Source organism: Hemibagrus wyckioides, linkage group LG02 (assembly GCF_019097595.1).
Source record: "Hemibagrus wyckioides isolate EC202008001 linkage group LG02, SWU_Hwy_1.0, whole genome shotgun sequence".
In the NCBI taxonomy this organism is placed as follows: Eukaryota; Metazoa; Chordata; class Actinopteri; order Siluriformes; family Bagridae; genus Hemibagrus; species Hemibagrus wyckioides.
Genome location: NC_080711.1, coordinates 6065060 through 6082593, shown reverse-complemented (window position 1 = coordinate 6082593; position 17534 = coordinate 6065060). Strand labels below are relative to the sequence as shown.

The following is a 17534-nucleotide window of genomic DNA, read 5'->3' as shown; positions in this document are numbered from 1 at the left end:
CATTTTTAATAACCCACTTATGTGGAACATCTGCCGTGCAAGTCCCTGTGTAAGATACTACAGAACTGATAAAAGATATTATAAACCAGTGGCGGGCTGGGCATTTCACACCTACGCCTTATTGATGTCCTTCCTGAACGGCCCACCACTGTTATAAACAGTGCATTAATATAAACCCAGGCTTTGCTTCGCATCCAGAGCGACTGTCAAATCTGCTGTTTCAGGAAAAAATCAACACTAACCAATCATATTCGAGAATTCAGGAGCGCTGTGGTACAGGTGTCTTTTCCTGTCTCTGTGATTTAGTTTCTTGTAGCTGAAAGTTCTCTGTTTTTCTGTAGAGAAGTCTGTCATATGAGGCTCAGGAGGTTTCCTCACCTACTCAAACACAACCAGAACCACAGGCACAGTATAGAGATAAGGTATATAACGCACACATAGACAGTATATATACACACACACACATGAGATGTGTATGAGATGCTTAAAGTGTGCATCTGTGCTTGTAGGAGAACTCTGTGGAATATGAAGATTTCGTGGAGATGGAGGATGAGACAATATCAAAGGGTTTTTACGAACCCCAGCAGCCCGTTGCCAGGGAGAGAGCCAAAAAGGTCGCGACCTCTGACGCTCCCTCATTCCCTGAGTGTCAGGGTAGTGCAGGAGACACAGAGCAGGACCTGAGCACTGTCTGCCAGTCAAACACTCACATGTAAGTCCTGTGTGTGTGTGTGTGTGTGTGTGAGAGAGAGAGAGAGAATATATTTATATATATATATATATATATATATACACATACATGATACACATACATTTTCCTGAGTCTCTGTATATAAATTCAATTTCTGCACATTTTAGCAAATATAAAAGTTTGAAAGTGTTAAGTATTACTCACTTATGTTTGTGCAGATGTAATATTTAAACATGATGAGGTGTACTGAAAATGTTCCGTATATAGCCTTTTTTGTTGTAGTATACTGTTATGACATTAGGATGAATAGCAAGTGTTTTTTGTGTGTTTGTGTTTGTGCGCATAGATTGAGCTCTGCAGTAACAGAGCATCGCCGCTCGGTCCGGCCGTCCCGCCGTACTCAGGGTTCTAGGAATCCCTTACGTGCTCTCGCAGCCCGCAACGACATCATGCAGGACTTCATGCAGGCCCAGGATGATCCCGATGCCATGGAAACCAACAAAGGTGAGTCACATGACCCTAAGTGTGTAGCCATCAGTTTTCCTAAATAAAACAGTTCAGTCTTCCTTTCCATCTTTACTCTGTCCAAAGTGTTTTAATTTGTGATGAGGCGTACAAATTTATCTTTTCTTTTCTCACTCAGCTGAAAAGAATCACAGCTCCACTAACGCTTCATCTGCCAAGTCTGTCCCAAACACTGTACCCTACAGCAACCTGATGCTAATCCTTGTGAAAGGTAACGTCTTAGAGAATTGAAAGAAATGCAGATCAACTTGCAGATCAATTGTATATTTATATGTATATTTATAGCTTTTATACATTTTTTGTGCTAATCAACCTGCCAAGAGATTCTTCAGTAGACCATAGTTCCAGGATTGTGGGTGATATAGTTTTTGCTCTGTGTCAGGATGTAGACGTGTGCAGGTGCGCTTGGTGGAGCCGGTAGCTCGCTCGCTGAACAGCGGGGACTGCTTCCTGCTGGTCACCCCATCACTGTGCTTCCTGTGGACAGGGCAGCTGTCCAACACCTGTGAGAGAGAGAAGGTATACACACACACACACAATTTTATTAGTGTACAATTTACAGACACCCTTTTTGCTAAACCCTACAGAGCCCTCCAGAGTTGTTCTTCTTCATTGCCTTCTTCAAAAATGCCTCCTTATTTTTTTAAATGTCTTGTTACCAACACAAGTACTAAGACTTTTGATCATACTGACTACTTATACATTACTAATTCTGTATTATTGATTGGTGTTTTGTTTAAGGCCTCTGCCTTGGCCTCAGTGGTCGTGTCCCAGCGGGATCTGGGTTGTCATGCAACCGAAATCATTCACCTGGACGAGGGATTAAACACCGATGACCCACAGGCTGCAGACTTTTGGGAACTTTTGGGAGGAAAAACCTCTTACAGTGGTTAGAAATTCTCACAAAAGCACCAACATCATCTTTCACTTAAAAAGTTTTAATTATCACACAGTGTGTGTGTGTGTGTGCAGGCTGTTCAGATGACGATCAGCAGTATGAGACGGCCATAACGGAATCAAACTGCGTGTACAGCCTACAGGGAGACAGACTCCTCCCACATGAACAGGGCTGGGCCTCCATGCCACGCCTCTCTCTGCTAGACTCCTCCCAGGTGATCAGTCATGCATGAATGTAATGCAGATTAAACCATTTGTCAGACCTTGTGGTTGTTTTTTCTTTAATATCCAAGCAGACACACTCTCGCATTGCAGGATGACGACCGTATTGCGAAGTGATTAAAATAAACGTGTGTGCGTTCCTGACCTGTGGGGAAAAAAAAAACAGACCTCAATTCTATAATGACAAGAAAAATAAAAAAAATAAGCACCAAAAACTGTAGCTGATTTGTGCACCCAGTGTGTGGAAGAGTGAGCTGAGAGTGTCAGGCGAGATCTCCAGACACTGCTGGATTTCTGTCAGGATTGTGGTGTTATTCAGGCAAGTAATGTTGCAGCCAAGTATCGGGAAAGAAATGTCACATGTGACTTATTTTCACCTGTAAGTCTTCCAAATCCAAATCCAAGAAGGGGATTTCCCATGGGATTGAGTTTTGGTGATTCTGCACGTCAAAGTGACACAGAATTTCATCATGCTGCTCGGTGAAGTCACACACACACACACATTCAGTTAATAAATATATCCTCCATTCCTCAGCCTGTTTACATTGAACAATATAGGGTGATATTTTGGTGGATGTTACTAGTGATATTCCCCTTAATGAATCCACCTTTTTTTATTTTGCTTCTCAGAGCCTGCTGTTGGACTTTGGCAGTGAGCTTTACTTATGGCATGGGAAAGATGTTTCCCCCAGTGACAGGAAGCTGGCACTACATTTGGCTCAGCAGGTGTGGAGCGGAGATTACGACTACAGCAACTGCAGGATGAACCCTCTAGACCCCTTCGGGAACAACACCCAGATTCAGAGGTGTCTTTAGAAAACACTCAGTTATAACCATATCATATCATATAAGGAGATTATACAGCGTAACCAGACACATTTCTGTGCACGTGTGTGTATATAGGAAAGGCGTGGGTCGGCCAGGCTGGGCTCTGTTTGGCCGTGTGTTTGAGCAGAACGAGACCGTTCTCTTCAGGATGAAGTTTGCAGATTGGTGTAAAAAGACGGAGGATGTGACTCCTAATGGACAGGAAGCAGTCAAGCAGGTGAGCAACATCCACTGAGTAACGAGTAAATGAATTATTTTAGCAGGTAAACCTACATGTAGGTCACTTTGTATGCATACAGTTGAACTTAGCATGAAGCTGTGTAGACCCTCCTCTATCCACATTCTACAAATTATGCAAAGAATAAATCACTTGGAGGTACTGTAGCAGGAAAATAATCAAACATGCCTCATTTTTCCATTTAAACTTAATTCAGCTGGTTATAATCTTCTGCAACTCTTTCTCTTCAGACTTCTTTTCATGTAGACTGTCCAGCTGACACATGGTCATGTGATGCCAAAGCCTTGTTTGCTGGAAAGTGTGTGTCAGGGGCAGAGCCTATCATTCTACACGGTGTAGACATACAGAGAGGGATGGACTTGGTCACTCTTGGTGATGGCCAGCAGGCGAATCTCAGCACCGTTTCTGTAGAAAGTTGGCACACTGGCATGGGAGAAGTTTGCAGAGTGGCTTCAGAGAGCTTGGGGCAGTTGCATGAGGACAACACGTACGCTATACGCTGGACGTACCGTCTCAGTACTACCAGTGAGTGTGTGTGTGTGTGTGAGATGGTGGCTGATGGGGAAATATTTTTTACATTCACAATTTTATTATTGCTCACAGTTTGTTTACATACAAGCTTTCAAGCTCAGCTAAAATAAGTATTGTGACATTTGAATAAAAATGCTTTCATTGTTGTGTTATTGTGTCTGGGAATCTATTTGTATTCATGTGTCCGTGTGTAAATTTCAGAAGGCATCTCTGAGGATCAAAGTTTGGACCAGGAAAAATCCGCCCTTTTCATCTGGCAGGGACGGCACTCGCAGGTCAACCAACTGGACCTGTCCCTACCGTTATCCTTTGCGAATGAACCTCAGGTGAATTTAAAGGAAGGGGAGGAGCCACCATGTTTTCTGCAGCTTTTCCAAGGAGGCCTGGTCATTCACAGAGGACACAGCAAACACACAGGCCAGTATTTATTTACAACATCGCACACTTAAAACTCATCATGCTATAGGTCAGTATTATATACTATTACCATCAACTACATAAGCAAGAAATAAATCATTTTTAGGGTATGCTGTTATCAGAAAATACTTTTCATTGTTTTTAACCTGTTTATGTGGAGCATCTCCAAGTTGGTATAATAGAAAACATAACATTAGAACAAGCACATTAATGTAAATCTGTTATTTGAATTATAGCCAACACTATAGTCAGAGCTTCTGTTATAGAAAATTAATCAACCGACCAATCAGAATCAAGCTTTCACCAGCACTGTGGTAAATATCTTAACATAAAATCCTGTAGGTTGTAAACACTTGCTCTGTTCTGTGTGTGTGTGTTTCAGGTGACTGGCACCTCTTTTGTGTAAGGGGTGCTGTGCCTGTAGAGGCCAGTCTGTTGGAAGTGGAGTGCTGTACCTCCAGTCTGCGCTCTCGTGGTTCTGTTGTTCTCATAAACATCCAGCAGGCAGCGCTTTTCCTGTGGCACGGCTGCAAGGCCCACGCTAGTGCACGTCAAGTGGCCAAACACACCATCCAGCAGCTCACACACACGTAAGAATTGTGCCTCAGACTGATAAGAAAAGAATATCTGAGGAACTCCAAAAACTTTTCTACGTAACTATAGAAATATCCAAAGTAGTCAAGTGATTTGAAGGTGTCCATCACATCAGACAACATTCTGACCCTGTAGAGATGCAAACTAGCTAATTAGTATGCTAACTACATAAATTGTGAAAATGTCTGTTATGCTCCGAATGTGATGGATGTGTATTAGGCATCCTCCTGAGATGGGATTGAGCAACAGCAATCTGAACGTTCAGGAAGTAGAGGAAGGGGCAGAGCCTGCAGAGTTCTGGAATGCTATTGGGCCACAGGATAGGAAGGCTTATGACTGCATGCTGCAAGGTGACACCCTGATGTATCCTAAAAGAAAAGCCCCAATTTGAAATGTCTTAATTACATTAAATTAAATAATGTGCTATTGTGTTCTGTACAGATCCTGGCAAATACAACTTCACTCCCCGCCTCTTTCACCTGAGTGCCCAGTCAGGAGTGTTCAAAGGGAAGGAGCTGATATGCGCATCCCGGGCAACTGGGGTCGTCACAGCAATGCCTTTTTTTCAGGAATGTTTATACTCCGTGCCACAGCCAGGTGAGGGCGATGTGCAAAATATATAGTTACACACACACACACACAGATTGATAGAAAAGCATAGACAGAGAGACATACAGAGGCGGAAGGAAGGAAGAGAGATAGAGACAGACAGACAGACACGGAGACTGTGATAGAGAGACCGGCACGGAGACTGTGATAGAGAGACCGGCACGGAGACTGTGATAGAGAGACCGGCACGGAGACTGTGATAGAGAGACCGGCACTGAGACTGTGATGGAAAGACCGGCACTGAGACTGTGATGGAAAGACCGGCACGGAGACTGTGATGGAGAGATAAGCACAGCGACTGTGATGGAGAGACAGGCACGGAGACTGTGAGAGGGAGATGGAAACGGAGAATGTGAGAGAGAGAGAGAGAGAGAGAGACAGGCACAGAGATTGTGAGAGGGAGACGGAAACGGAGAATGTGAGAGAGAGAGAGAGAGAGAGAGAGAGAGAGAGAGAGAGAGACAGGCACAGAGATTGTGAGAGGGAGACGGAAACGGAGAATGTGAGAGAGAGAGAGAGAGAGAGAGAGAGACAGGCACAGAGATTGTGACAGAGTCAGACCCGGAGACTGTGAGAGAGAGACAGAGAGGGAGACATTGAGAAAGAGACAGAGAAGGAGATGTGGAGAGAGAGACAGAGAGGGAGACATTCAGAGAGAGACAGAGAGGGCGACATTGAGAGAAAGACAGAGAGGGCGACATTGAGAGAAAGACAGAGAGGGCGACATTGAGAGAAAGACAGAGAGGGCGACATTGAGAGAAAGACAGAGAGGGCGACATTGAGAGAGAGACAGAGAGGGCGACATTGAGAGAGAGACAGAGAGGGCGACATTGAGAGAGAGACAGAGAGGGCGACATTGAGAGAGAGACAGAGAGGGCGACATTGAGAGAGAGACAGAGAGGGCGACATTGAGAGAGAGACAGAGAGGGCGACATTGAGAGAGAGACAGAGAGGGCGACATTGAGAGAGAGACAGAGAGGGCGACATTGAGAGAGAGACAGAGAGGGCGACATTGAGAGAGAGACAGAGAGGGCGACATTGAGAGAGAGACAGAGAGGGCGACATTGAGAGAGAGACAGAGAGGGCGACATTGAGAGAGAGACAGAGAGGGCGACATTGAGAGAGAGACAGAGAGGGCGACATTGAGAGAGAGACAGAGAGGGCGACATTGAGAGAGAGACAGAGAGGGCGACATTGAGAGAGAGACAGAGAGGGCGACATTGAGAGAGAGACAGAGAGGGCGACATTGAGAGAGAGACAGAGAGGGCGACATTGAGAGAGAGACAGAGAGGGCGACATTGAGAGAGAGACAGAGAGGGCGACATTGAGAGAGAGACAGAGAGGGCGACATTCAGAGAGACAGAGAGGGCGACATTCAGAGAGACAGAGAGGGCGACATTGAGAGAAAGACAGAGAAGGAGACCATCAGATAATGAGAAAGAGGCACATAGACACCTTGAGAGAGAGAAACAGACTGTGGATGAAAGAGAGAGAGTGAAAAAGAGGGTGAGAGAGACAGAGACTGCAAGACAGACAGACAGACAGAAAGGGAGAGAGAGAGATGGTATCTGGGAAGTTGACAGTAATTTATGCTTGTCTCTTTCAGCTCTGTTCCTGCTGGATAACTCATTGGAAGTTTATCTATGGCAGAGCAGCTCGCCTCAGAGCTCACAGCGCCCCCACTGGGACATGGAGAGGAAATGTGCCATGGAAACGGCGCTTCAGTACTGCAGAGGTCAGAGAAAATGGCTATAAGAGAAGAAATGGGTTTGATGTTGCTTGTGTTAGTGATGCTTCCAGACACTGAGTAACGTTCTGTGCACATGTGTGAGACAGAGAGAAACCCCAGACGGCCCCCTATGGCTTATTTTCTTGAGGAAGGAGCCGAGCCTCTCACCTTCACTAATGTTTTCCCATCCTGGGAGAGACGAGTAACACAGGTCAGTAGGGCTTCATCATCATCATCCTCATCATCACAGTAGAGCTGCACAGTGTATGTGTGTATATATATATATATATATATATATATATATATATATATATATATATATAATTTTTTTTTTCACTTTAATTGATGCATGTTTTATTTAAACATTCATTTTAGATTTTATAATTAACAGATTTATTTACTTTTATTTCATTAAATCCTACTCAACTCTCTTATGCTGTCAGCCTTTTTATTTATCTGTAAACATTGCACCACTTTAAATTCACAGAAATCAGCCTATTTCACATAAACGCATCCCTTGAAAACCACACTCGATCGATTTTATCTTTTAAATGCTAAATACAGACTCAGTTAAACTCCGGCACATGCTGTGATTGCACAGGCAGCTGAAGCATGCATGGGGAGCTTTTGATTTAATGCACCAGAGGAAATTAAAAATGATCTCTAATGCCCAATAATTAGTTAACATTAGATAAGCTCACTAATTTCACCGCTGATTGTGTTTAATTAAGGCAGCTGAGGAGTGAAGTATAATTAACTGTGCAGCTCTTTTGTCTTTATGTAAAGTATTTCTGCTAATGCTGTTGCAGGAAAAATAATCAGTGATAATGAAGTTGATTATTTTCCTGAAGCAGCATGTCCTCAAAGTGTTTTATTCTTCTACTAATAGCAGTTTCTGATCTAGTTTTTTTTTATCCATTTATAGTTGCTTTTCAGCAAGTTAGTTATTATTTAAGTTCTATTAACTATTTGTGTGTTCCTGCAGGCACCCTCAGTTCAGAAGAAGCTAACGTTAGTTCAGGATGCACTGGCTCTCCTCAACGGGACTCAGTTCTCTGTGCAGGATCTACTAAAGAGGCCTTTACCAGACGGTGTGAACCCTCTGCACTTGGAGACTTATCTGTCTGACCACGACTTCCAGGTCAGTTACTAAATCTTCATATATGGTTCAAATGAAACATCTTGGAAAAAGTTGTATATGGGGAACTTTAAAATGTGGGGCATGTGTAGGGTTAGGGGCACTTGTAATTTGCATGTACATAAAATCTGTGATTCTTAATGAATGAGGGTAAGTGTGTAGGTGTGTATAGTACTTCTGGTGTCTTCAGGGATATTTCTGTCTCACAAAATGTATTAATGTAGAAAACAAGCTTTGGGAGGCCCCCTGAGGTCACTTGGGTTTAAACATGAGCATTTTTTTGGAAGGTGGACACTGATGATAATGGTTACTCCCATGTGCAGTGTTAGGGTTTAGAAATGTAAACAAATGATGTGAGAGATGAAGTATGTCTTTGTCTGAAGGTGGTTTTAGGAATGAAGAGGAAAGACTACAACTCACTGCCAGAAATGCAGCAGCTGAACCTGAAAAAAAGCAAAGGCCTTTACTGAAGCTGCGTTTGAAAGACTACTGATGCCGAACCTGAACTACTGAAGCAGTTAAAATTTCTATGTTGTTAAAAAGACATTTGTAGTCCTTGTTTTTTGGCATAATCTTATTTTCTTGTTACGTCACCCCCTTTTCCATGTACAGTTTGAGTGCTCTTGTGTGTCTGTCTTTTGAGTATTGTTACTTTAGTGCCTTACAGAAATTCTTCCATTGATTTTAGCCAAAAGTCGAGGTGCCTGGGGAGGACTGCCTGCTTACATGCACTCAACTCAACAGCTTTCGACTTCCTGTCTCTTACCAGCTAAAGCTGTTCTGTTTTCTTTCTCCTTCCTTTCTCTTTCTCCACTTGTTTCCATCTTTTCTCATCTCCATCACTAACCTTTTATTCCAGGCCTGGGGGGGGGAGAAATATGAATAAAAAAAATCAAGTTGTTTTACTGACCTGGAATTAAATCTGGTATCTCTCATCAGCTATAATAAGAAATAAATTGGAATTAAAATGTTTTTCTCAATGGAGTTTTAATTTAACTCTACATAATCCATCAGAAGTGGTAGATGAAAAGCAGTAAAAACGGACAGGCTGCAGAAAAATAGCAGTGTACTGAAAGGCAGTGGATAGACTAGAATATATAGGAATATTCAATCAGATCTTAAAGCAAAGTTCACCACATCTCTGTTGTGTGGGAAATATGAAATTTCTTGAGAAAAATCACACATTACAGTGCAGTACGTTGAAAAGTGGTGGAAGCTTCCTGTAATGTGCCCATGAAATGGCTCGAGAGCCAGAACTTGATTCTTAGCTTGATGAAAGCATGTCATAGGGCTTGACTGAAATCCACAATGGCCAATAAAGTCTGAAAATCTAGAGAAATCTAACAAAAAAACAGATAAGTAATAGAAAATTTAGACATTTTGCTGAGATCAACTGAGATTTTGGATGAGGAGGATGCACGCATACGCAAAATCCAACCATTTTTCAACAAACATGATTTGGAAAGGAAATAATGAGGAGGAAGCTGCATGATCAGAACTGCATGATCGACCCATGCTTGCTGCTAACTAGCTACTGCTGCTGTAGTGCACTACCTGCGGGCTGTTAGTGGGGGGGGCAGGATATATGCTTTCTAGAAAGTTTTTTAATTGGACTCAAATTTGACAACTGCAGAATGATTCATCAAAATGTTTTCACTGCTTTTGCAGAAATCATGAACTGTAAAATAAAAATAAGAATACTTACAAGACATATTTGCTCTACAAATATATGATAGCACACAAAAAGCTCTAAACCACCAGTTTTAGTTTCATAGCCGGTTTAATAACAATGCTACGATTGTTGTGCATGTGCTCAAAGTTAAGCTGGCAAAGACTTTAGTGTTAATGTTTAAGCTGGTTGTATTGGCATTTGTTAGGTGTGGGAACAGTGCAGGGAGGTTTGGGAATTAGACAGGCTTTAAACATCATGTGACTAAGAATTACAAGCCACAAAAAGTTGTGTGTGTGTGAGAGAGAGAGAGTTTATAACTGTTGGTATCTGGTATCTTTGTATTTGAACACATTTTTATTTGCTCCAAAGTCAAAGAATATAATCAAGTGCATCATTACTAAACTAACTCCACATTTTATACATGACTACATAACTAAACACTTACTAGTAATTACTGTGTATATTAAATCTGTAATTTTCTGTTCACTATATACAAATATTTCGCTGATTGGTGGCAGTTTCCAGTTCCAAATATGTATACAGATTAAGGAGGTTTATACTACCATGCTATAAAAAAAGAGGTGGATAAGAATAATGCAATGGAAGTGTCCATGATTGTTTCAACGCATTTACATTAGAAGTGAAAAAATAGAAAGTGATTGTAACTATCGCTGTAAGCAGTGTAACAGATTAAAAAAGGTGATTTTAAAAAACGAAGATAAGGTGTTTGTGCAAGAAAGGCTATTACTAAGTATATGTGTGGATTGTGTGACATTCCCCTGCTTGCTATGTGTGTGTGTGTGTGTGTGTGACTCAGATGGACTGCTCTCTTTCTGGTAGTCGTCTCTCAGGTTCTGATGCCAAGGCTGCCTCCCTGAGCACTACCATGTGATCCTCAGCGGCGTGCAGCGATTGGTCGATCCAGTCCAGGCTGCCAGACATATGACAGGCGTTTCGCGTCACTAGCACTAAGTGACTGACGGACAGCAGCAACGCTGTAGCCCTGAAATGATATACAGAAACACTGTGAGAGCAGGAAGCATGAAGACCCTCTATGCAAGCACTGGGAATATTCAGCTGAATGCTTAACTTCGTTCTTGTTCACTTTCTGCCTCTGCTAAAAGTGCCTCACCTTCTACTTCCCAAAACTATTTTCAAGCCTGGCAACCCCAAAGGAAAGTATTACATAAAACCAGGAATGCAATGGGGAAAATAAAAAATACAGTACACTTCTATATTTGCCTTTCAAAATGTGCTTATCTAGTGCATTTTACATTAATAAACCCAAAACATTTTCCATTTACCTGGACAGAAAGTACAATTTTCAGACAGGGAAATGTTTTCAAGATGCGTACACACTCACCAAAACATAATCGGAGATTGGGGGGAAGAGGACAGGGCTTGTTTTGAACTCTGTAAATTTGAGTTCAAAACACTTATGCAAATCTCAATTATTCCGGATCGGCTCAACCCATTTAACCCATTTCCTAAGTGAGAGTCAAACCTGTATGAAACTAAACAGGAAAGACAGGTACCTGGCATCGAGGAGGATTGGGTCCAGTGGGGGATACATTGACCGAACCACATCATCTACCCTGTAAAATCAGAGATTATTTTGAATCAGAGTATTCTCCACAGTGTAAAAACATCCTCCTAGCTGGATAGTCCACTTCAGTTCAATTACAGTGAGTGAACAACCATCGATGGGCTGCATTAACCAACCCATTAAATCATTTTACAGATGTTTAGGATAGTAGATAAGTAGATGCAAACTATGGTAAGAATTGTGTCCACAAAACAAATCATATCTTTTATTTTAACATACTTTAATCCTATTAACTTTAACAAATGTTTTCTTAATAAAAAGGCCAAAATATTTTTTTTTACTGAGAAACCAGAACCAGAAACCTTCGTCCTGAAGACGTACTAATTGTTACAAAACACCTACATTTTTTGAATGATCTGCAGTCTGATAATGGTTTATCATTGAACTGATTGTATCAAAGAGTCCTGGATGTTTATCCCACTGATTTAAGTTTCAAGGTTATGGCAACATAATGTAAATATCATCTTTAAACCAAATCCAGTTTACACAGTTATCATGCAGTTTTAGCAAAGAAGAATGTCACTGGAGCAGCCGGTGTGGCCGACCACAATCATTTCAACATCATTCCTCCTCAAAAAGAAGGCAGAACTTACAGAACTCTCACTATTTTATCAAAGTGTTCATTTTAAAATTCGATTTGAACTTATAAGCATCATTAGCTCATAGTTTCAGAGCAGAACTAAAGAATCTCTCTATAACTTGCCAAGCTATTCCTTTAATAATATTTTAAGAAGAGATGAAGTGAAGATTAAGACTGAAGGTGTTTTACCTGGGGCTGATGCGTTTGGCCACCGTGATGATGTCACTAAGGCTGGCAGGGGCTTTTACCTTTGCTCCAGAGCCCATTGTCATGGCAACAAGTTTCTCTGTCAGAGTGTGGCATATCTGTATGAAGGCAATCAATATTTGAATGAACCAATCATCAGAGAGCTGTTGTAAAGACTGAGAACTGCGTGTGATTACTGCAGACTTTGGAGAAGTGCAAAAATTACCTTCAGGATGGAGATACAATGAGACACTAGACCGCTGGGAACAGAGAAAGACAATCAAAGGTGTGATGGCTGATAACACAATCAAAAGAAGATGACTGATGAGTGCGATTATTATGCTGATCTTGTGTATAATTATCATTAAGATTGCGCAGAAGGACATGGTGAAGAGACCGTACGAGGCGTCTTCGATCCACTCCTCATTCTCCAGGATGGCTTCGATGTGCGGGTTGGTGATGACCACGTCGTCCAGCTCCAACTCGGATGGCTCGCTCTGAGTCTCCATCGCTCCAATCAGATCCACTGTGGGCCTGAGAGGGGAAATGAATATTAATGCTGGAGAAGTGAAAGTGACCTTATAGTCTTGCAGACTGAGTACTTGCACTTGAGGACTGCAAGAACTATAGCACTGTTAAATCCTGGAATGTTGAATGAAGTAGTGAAGACACTTTGATAGTTCTGTGATGAGATACTCAAGAACATGGCTTCCTGTGAATAATAAAACTTGTCTATGTCCAAAATTATGGCACTACAGACTGCATTCGATTCAGTAGCTGCAGCTCAGCAGTTGATAGAGTTATGTAGATAGATGTACTGATCAGAATATGTGTGTTATATGAATACACCGATCAGGCATAACATTGTGACCACCTATATTGTGTTGGTCCCCTTTTTGCTCAAAAAACAGCCTGACCATGCACTGTGTATTTTAAAACCTTTCTATTATTATCAGAATTAACTTCTTCAGCAATTTGGGCAAATGTAGCTCATCTGTTGGATCGGATCACACGGGTCAGCCTTTGCACTCCAGGTGCATTAATGAGTCTTGGCCGCCCATGACCCTGTCGCCGGTTCACCACTGTTCCTTCCTTGGACCACTTTTGATAGATACTGAAGACACTGCAGACCGGTAACACCCCACAAGAGCTGCAGTTTTGGAGATCCAGTCATCTAGCCATCACAATTTGGCCCTTGTCAAACTCGCTCAACTGGCTTCTGTTATTTTTGATCCTGGATTCATATTGCAGAATGAACACTGAGAATTTGGATAAACTACTCCTTTAGTATACTGCTTTTGGCCTGCTGTGTATTAAAGTAGAAGGGATATTCAAATGCAGCCCAAGAGAAGTTACAGTAATGTTTTAAGAGAACTCTGTAATGGTCAAATTAAAGTGCTGTACTTACTTTGACTCGAAGTGATGCAGCAGGTTGGGCCGATGGCAATAACGATGGCGACAGACGACCACCAGTGCCACAAAAGATGCCAGAAAAATGGTGGCCAACACTCCAATGGCCACAATAACCACCGTCTCCATCGTGATGTGTCAGATACAGGAGGAGTGATCAGAGGCTTTAATCAGATGTCTGGGGTTTCATCTGAGGACACAGAGGCCATATATTTCAAACACTGAGATACAAGTTGCTCAAACAGGCTGTAGGTAGTGTATGAGGACTTGTGGTTAAAGATAAACACTTTTAAAGGTCGATTGATATGTTTTTTACCCAAACTGGAACCCAATTCTTTTAAGAAGCACAAGACAAAGTAAACAGAAATAGCATTCAAACCTGTAATGAAAAGTCTAACTGTGGGATTTCTTGAGTGCACTTGCCAGAGGAGAGGAGAGGAGAGGAGAGGAGAGGAGAGGAGAGGAGAGGAGAGGAGAGGAGAGGAGAGGAGAGGAGAGGAGAGGAGAGGAGAGGAGAGGAGAGGAGAGGAGAGGAGAGGAGAGGAGAGGAGAGGAGAGGAGAGGAGAGGGAGGGAGAGGAGAGGAGAGGAGAGGAGAGGAGAGGAGAGGAGAGGAGAGGAGAGGAGAGGAGAGGAGAGGCTCTCCAAACATACATAAAAATAATAGTAAAGTCTCACTTTCTATCATGAACACTTCTATCTATTTAAATACTCTATCAGTTGAACCCACTTTATAGTGTGTGTGAGCAGCATGTATTTATCAGGACCACACCTATTGAACCTTTATCCACGAGTAGGTTGATCATTAACTTCTCCCACATGAACCCTGGTGTGTGTACAGACTTAAAACCTGTGCAGTGTGTTAGTTGATTATTACTCTCATCTTACCTTCAAAAATAAACCTTACTGTTATTGCTAAAACACAATCTTCAGAAAATATTTGGTATTTAATATGTATACGGTGTGTGTGTGTGTTGGGGTGGGGTGGGGGGCATAATTGCATTTCTTTTTTGCACTCTCAGATAACAAACTTGCAAATTATTTAATTTATCTTCCATCTTCATGTGAGTCACGTCAATGATGATCATTTTTATGTGCAAATCTTTCTCCACAGATTCTCTGACTTGAGGTTTAATAATCAAATTTGAAATATAAGGCATTATAAACAATTTTATTATAAACATAATTTATATTATTCACATCCTTGTTTTTTTTCCAGCTTAAATATTATAATAGCTAATATTTATTTCTTAATATTTTATTGTTATTTACTACAAATGATCTGAAAGATATGAAGTTCATTCCAAAAGACTGACAGACGATTTTAAACATTTTTCTAAATTATTTCTGTCCTCTGTTACCCATGACAGATCAGAAAAGACTCTTTAATGCTGATTATTTTCTAAAATTCTGTTTTTGAATTCTTCTAATTCTTTAATCGGCTTTTAATTTAACTCGATCGGACTGAATCAGGCCTCAGCAACTTCTTACAGTGTTCAGAGGGTTGCCAGATTCATCAGTTCAGATACTTTCAGATAGTTCAGTGTGGTTAATAACGACCCATTTCCCGAATTATTGAAACATGTCAGTAGTTACAATCTTTATTTAGAATCAGAATCAGCTTTATTTCCAACTACTGTGGGTTTTGCACGTACAAGGAATTCGTCTTGGTGTATTGGTGAACAACAATAAAAATATAAACATAAAAAAATATAAATAAAAATAAAGTATTTTTATTAAAGGTGTACTTTTATTTATAAAGTGTATATCTTTTTAAGAATGGATTGTTTATTTAAGCATTGTACATCATCATCGGTTTATTGAGAGATTTATGTTGGTTGTGGAACGTCTATGAAAGATATTCATGACGTTTATCACTTGTGCTGTTGTTAGAGATGGCAAAATACCACTTTTTGTTTCCAATTTCCATCAGATATATTTTTCTTAGCTACTTTGAAGCACTATTCAACAAAAAATATAGTATGATTATAATAATTTAAAAAAAATCGATCCAAACAACAACAAAAAAATATATACTGACAATACTATGACAATAAAATCGAATTATTTATGTTAATTAATATTCATTAAATTATACAATTTATTTATTTTAATTTATTTGTATAATGATTTTAACAATGGACATGGTCTCAAAGCAGCTTTACAGAAGTATAGAAACAGAAAACATTTTAAGGTTTTAAGTTACTATTTTATTTCTAACATTTATCCCTAATGAGCAAGACTGTGGCATCTATTTAAAGAAAAATCCAATTCCATTTTGGACTGATTAACTTTTCATTTTATTATGAGATCAGATCAAGACGTATAAGATACTCAAGCCAACATTTATTTTTTTTTGCTGGTATAAACAAATCCTGTGTATAATAGCAGATATTTAATTCAATTCAGTTTTATTTGTATAGCACTTTTAACAATGAACATTGTCTCAAAGCAACTTTACTAGCGACAACAATCCTAGACGTTAGACCGAATCACCCCTAGTGAGCAAGCCTGAGGCGACTGTGGCAAGGAAAAACTCCTTTAGATGATATGAGGAAGAAACCTTGAGAGGAACCAGACTCAAAAAGGAACCTCATCCTCATCTGGGTAACACACAAGTGTGATATGAACAATGTCCATTCTGCAGTTATGTACAGTCAGTTGTGTGATGCACATATAAACAGTTGTTTCCTTAATAGACTCTTTTTTTATTTCTGTCTTTTAAAAAAGCAAAACAAACAAAAAAAAATTACAGCTTGTCATATTAGTAAGAAAATGTCAGTCCTGTCGTCCTAAAACTTTAAAATGTTGAAAAAGAAAGTTATAACTTGACCTCTTGCTTCTAAAACACACCGACGCTGGAAAATTCTTAAAAATCATATACTTTGCAACCCTAAATTGCACTGTATTCTTTGTAGCACGTTATAATGTATTAATAACTTGCATTAACCATTCATATAAGATAGTTATATGATAAATAGTAGGCCATAATAGGTCATAATTCAGAATTTGAGCACTATTACATATATTGTTCTCTCTTTTTATCTGTGTTAGGTCAATATAGATTATTTGAGTCTAATATAATAACATTATTTTATGCAAAAAGGTAGTGCACTTTTTGTGACACCTTATTTAGTATGTGTGGATGTAATTTAGGACACAGCCTTAGTCCGGGATAAACGCCTTTACCTGTAGGCCGGGACCAAATTTTGAGAAACAATTCCTGTTATTTGTAGCTAATATTCTATTATTTTAAGTTCTGTCCAAAATTAAGTCTATATTTTCATGTAAAACATGTTAATAAGTTGTTCTTAGTGAAGTTTAACATGAACGCGGCAACGCAACTTTTTCCACCCTCTAAATCTATACTTAGACTCATTATGCTGTCATTTCCCCCTGTCTAAAACCGCAATCATTTCACATTAAAACACAACTTTCAGAAGGAATAAAGCACAGAAATATTTTTTAATACTTCAGTAGTTAGAGGTCTTACCTGTATTCCTCCATTTTGACGCGTTTTTGTTCCCGAAAACAAAGCGGCCAGTTGGTGCGCGAGAGCGTGCGCGTGCAGCTTGGAGACAGCGCTGAGAGCTCCGGAATGAGCGCGCGCGATGTAAGATACGGGTTGCCAGATTGGGCTGATGGGTTTCCTAGCAACAGTT

General features: G+C 40.5%; 2 protein-coding genes across 10 annotated transcripts in view; one reads left to right on the top strand and one right to left on the bottom strand.

Moving 5' to 3' along the window:
• svilc (supervillin c) overlaps positions 1-9389 on the top strand; it is a 31547-nt gene extending 22158 nt beyond the window's left edge. For all 9 annotated transcript variants that reach the window (XM_058414254.1, XM_058414261.1, XM_058414271.1 and 6 more), the window contains 18 exons: positions 342-422; positions 510-712; positions 1038-1195; positions 1335-1427; positions 1599-1735; positions 1958-2105; positions 2189-2328; positions 2966-3141; positions 3239-3380; positions 3632-3926; positions 4134-4349; positions 4732-4939; positions 5163-5293; positions 5385-5540; positions 7159-7287; positions 7389-7492; positions 8267-8422; positions 8803-9389. In XM_058414254.1, coding sequence (XP_058270237.1) covers positions 342-422; positions 510-712; positions 1038-1195; positions 1335-1427; positions 1599-1735; positions 1958-2105; positions 2189-2328; positions 2966-3141; positions 3239-3380; positions 3632-3926; positions 4134-4349; positions 4732-4939; positions 5163-5293; positions 5385-5540; positions 7159-7287; positions 7389-7492; positions 8267-8422; positions 8803-8889 — 2760 coding nt within the window. In that variant the 3' untranslated portion in view covers positions 8890-9389. The remainder of the gene's footprint in view (positions 1-341; positions 423-509; positions 713-1037; positions 1196-1334; positions 1428-1598; positions 1736-1957; positions 2106-2188; positions 2329-2965; positions 3142-3238; positions 3381-3631; positions 3927-4133; positions 4350-4731; positions 4940-5162; positions 5294-5384; positions 5541-7158; positions 7288-7388; positions 7493-8266; positions 8423-8802) is intronic.
• A 791-nt stretch (positions 9390-10180) lies between these two features.
• tmem98 (transmembrane protein 98) lies at positions 10181-17512 on the bottom strand. The gene is made up of 7 exons (XM_058414320.1): positions 17366-17512; positions 13872-14063; positions 12866-12997; positions 12690-12723; positions 12467-12582; positions 11627-11686; positions 10181-11094 (listed from the first exon to the last, which is right to left on the bottom strand). Exons 2-7 carry the CDS (start codon positions 14000-14002, stop codon positions 10905-10907), a joined length of 663 nt encoding a protein of 220 aa, XP_058270303.1. The 5' UTR covers positions 14003-14063; positions 17366-17512; the 3' UTR covers positions 10181-10904.
• Between the last annotated feature and the right edge of the window lie 22 nt (positions 17513-17534).

Bases quoted from the DNA above. Each gene is read 5' to 3' on its own strand.
- tmem98 (XM_058414320.1), bottom strand. From the start codon at position 14,002: ATGGAGACGGTGGTTATTGTGGCCATTGGAGTGTTGGCCACCATTTTT. The intron at 12,998-13,871 runs GTAAGTACAGCA...TTCCCCTCTCAG, and splicing joins CTGCATCACTTCGAGTCAAA to GCCCACAGTGGATCTGATTG. The intron at 12,583-12,689 runs GTAATTTTTGCA...GCCTTCATACAG, and splicing joins ATTGTATCTCCATCCTGAAG to ATATGCCACACTCTGACAGA.